The sequence below is a fragment of the Etheostoma spectabile genome, chromosome 12 (genome assembly GCF_008692095.1).
Source record: "Etheostoma spectabile isolate EspeVRDwgs_2016 chromosome 12, UIUC_Espe_1.0, whole genome shotgun sequence".
In the NCBI taxonomy this organism is placed as follows: domain Eukaryota; kingdom Metazoa; phylum Chordata; class Actinopteri; order Perciformes; family Percidae; genus Etheostoma; species Etheostoma spectabile.
The window spans coordinates 1,514,463-1,516,487 of NC_045744.1; the positions used below are offsets into that span (position 1 = coordinate 1,514,463).

Consider the following 2,025-nt stretch of genomic DNA (forward strand, 5'->3'; position numbering starts at 1 on the left):
TGTGTGTGTGTGTGTGTGTGTGTAAGAGACAGAAAAAGGAAGCTACAGTATGCATTAGTAGGACTCTGAATACAAAGTGCTCCCCTTGTATGAGTTGTTGTGGGGGCGAGGGACTATTATATATTGTTTATGGTATTATTCAGAGAGGGGGGCGGGGGGGACATAGGTAACAGGCTCCACACCTTCTCTCTCTTCTGTAATGGGAAGTTGAAAAGGATTGATAAGCAGTCGCTTGCAGATGTTGCAGTGGCTCGTGTCTTGTTAATGTGACGTGTGAGATTTACAGCGTCTCTCTGCTGCAGTCTTTACGCTGCAAGGATTCAACGGCACGCAGCGTTTACCTGACAAAGTGGAAACCAGTAAGGTTGCAGTTTCAGTTTCCCACGGAGCAGTATTAACCATGATTCATAAAGAAGTAAAGTCAATGACTGGCAGTCACACATTTCTTGTACAGTACTAAATATGTATGTTTGTTCAAAATAATGTGCTTTATGTCACTATTTTATGTGCTGGGATTTTATGAGTCGATTTTAGAATTCAGATTCAGAAAATGATTTCTCATTATGTACATCTACAAGTAATTGTTAGACGCGTTCAAGGACCAAAAAGAACCAGACACGTTCGCTTTGCAAAGGTGGATAGCAAAGAATCAACGTGTCATTTACAACCTTGGAACATGTGCAAACTGCCTTCTTACGGTGGGTAGTTTAGGTTGATAGAAATATGTATATTCTTTATTATATATGTGTATATATATATAAAGAAAAGTAATCCGACATGGGCTTGAATGGTCAGTTTGGCTAAGTAGCTAACCTACCTGTAGAAACTGAATCCTGTGCCAGACGTTGTTGGGTGAACATACGCATGCCTGTTTTTCATATTTGTGTGTTTTTGGTTTTTAATGTTACCTGTTGACTGTTAGAGCAGGCGATGCAAGAATGCAACAGACAAAGTTTAATCTTATACAGAATACAAAACAGCACCAAAACTGCATAGATGTTTTTGTCCAAAAAGCAGCCCCCCACAACTACACCCACCATTGTCTTTTAGACCAGAACAACCTAGTATCCAAATATCTGTCACCATCTTGCCCATCAGGATCCAGGCCAAGACCAGGGAGCTGAGGGAGCGCCAGGCCAGGGAACGGGACTACGCCGAAATCCTGGACATAAGCCGTACACCTGAGAGGGGCTCAGAGGAGGAGCACCCGTACACAGGCATCAACCCCTTGAACAGCTCTGTGGACAGCGGGCACAGCCGGCCCCACAGCCCCCGGGATGAATACCCCCACCTCCATCCACACCACCAGCACCAGCACTCCGATTCCCACTACACCCAAGTCAGCAAAGTCCGCAACGACCGGCCACCTTCTGCAGACAGGTAGGGCTGGATTTATGCATTCAAAAGCAAAGTTTATTTTTGGGTATTGTTCTAAAATATATATATATCTCATTACCTTGACCTCAATAACCGTTCCTAAACAATACTTTTTTCAATGCCCATTTTATTAAACAAAAAGGAAATACAACATTAAACATTACGGCACAAATGTTTTATGACAACCGATCAGACATTATTAGATCTCGGTATCTGATCTGCTGCATGTTTATTGGCTCACTGACTCTGATGACATTTTCTCCTTAGAAATACCTAAGGAGGAAATTGGGTTTTGAATGACGAGGAATTTCTCGACGCTCGATACTTTAGAGGCCATTCCTTCATGCAAAAAGTATTGATTCTGTACCCAGCCCTAATCACAATCCCCCTCAGAAGCAATATCCGCCCAAGCCAGGTGACGAGCCATTCAATTCAAAGGCACGACCCGGTCAGGGAATGTCAGTTAAAGGTCTGTGCAGGCCCGATTCTGCCTCGCATTCCCAATCTTGGAAACTCTAAGGCAGCATTATTGCGCATAGACGGCAGGCTGGCTATCACACCTGGAGGAGAAACTAATCACAGCAACAGAAGGCAGGCGGTAAATGTCAGCTCGCCGACTGCTAGACACAATGCACCGTTCTCTGGGGT

General features: G+C 44.1%; 1 protein-coding gene across 9 annotated transcripts in view; it reads left to right on the forward strand.

Annotated features, from left to right (window-relative positions):
* Positions 1-2,025, forward strand: part of pard3ab (par-3 family cell polarity regulator alpha, b) — a 351,497-nt gene that overhangs the window by 284,110 nt on the left and 65,362 nt on the right. For 8 of the 9 annotated variants that reach the window (XM_032532544.1, XM_032532546.1, XM_032532547.1 and 5 more), the window contains one exon: positions 1,099-1,380. The exons of the other annotated variant lie outside the window; for it this stretch is intronic. In XM_032532544.1, coding sequence (XP_032388435.1) covers positions 1,099-1,380 — 282 coding nt within the window. The remainder of the gene's footprint in view (positions 1-1,098; positions 1,381-2,025) is intronic. 9 annotated transcript variants of the gene reach the window in all.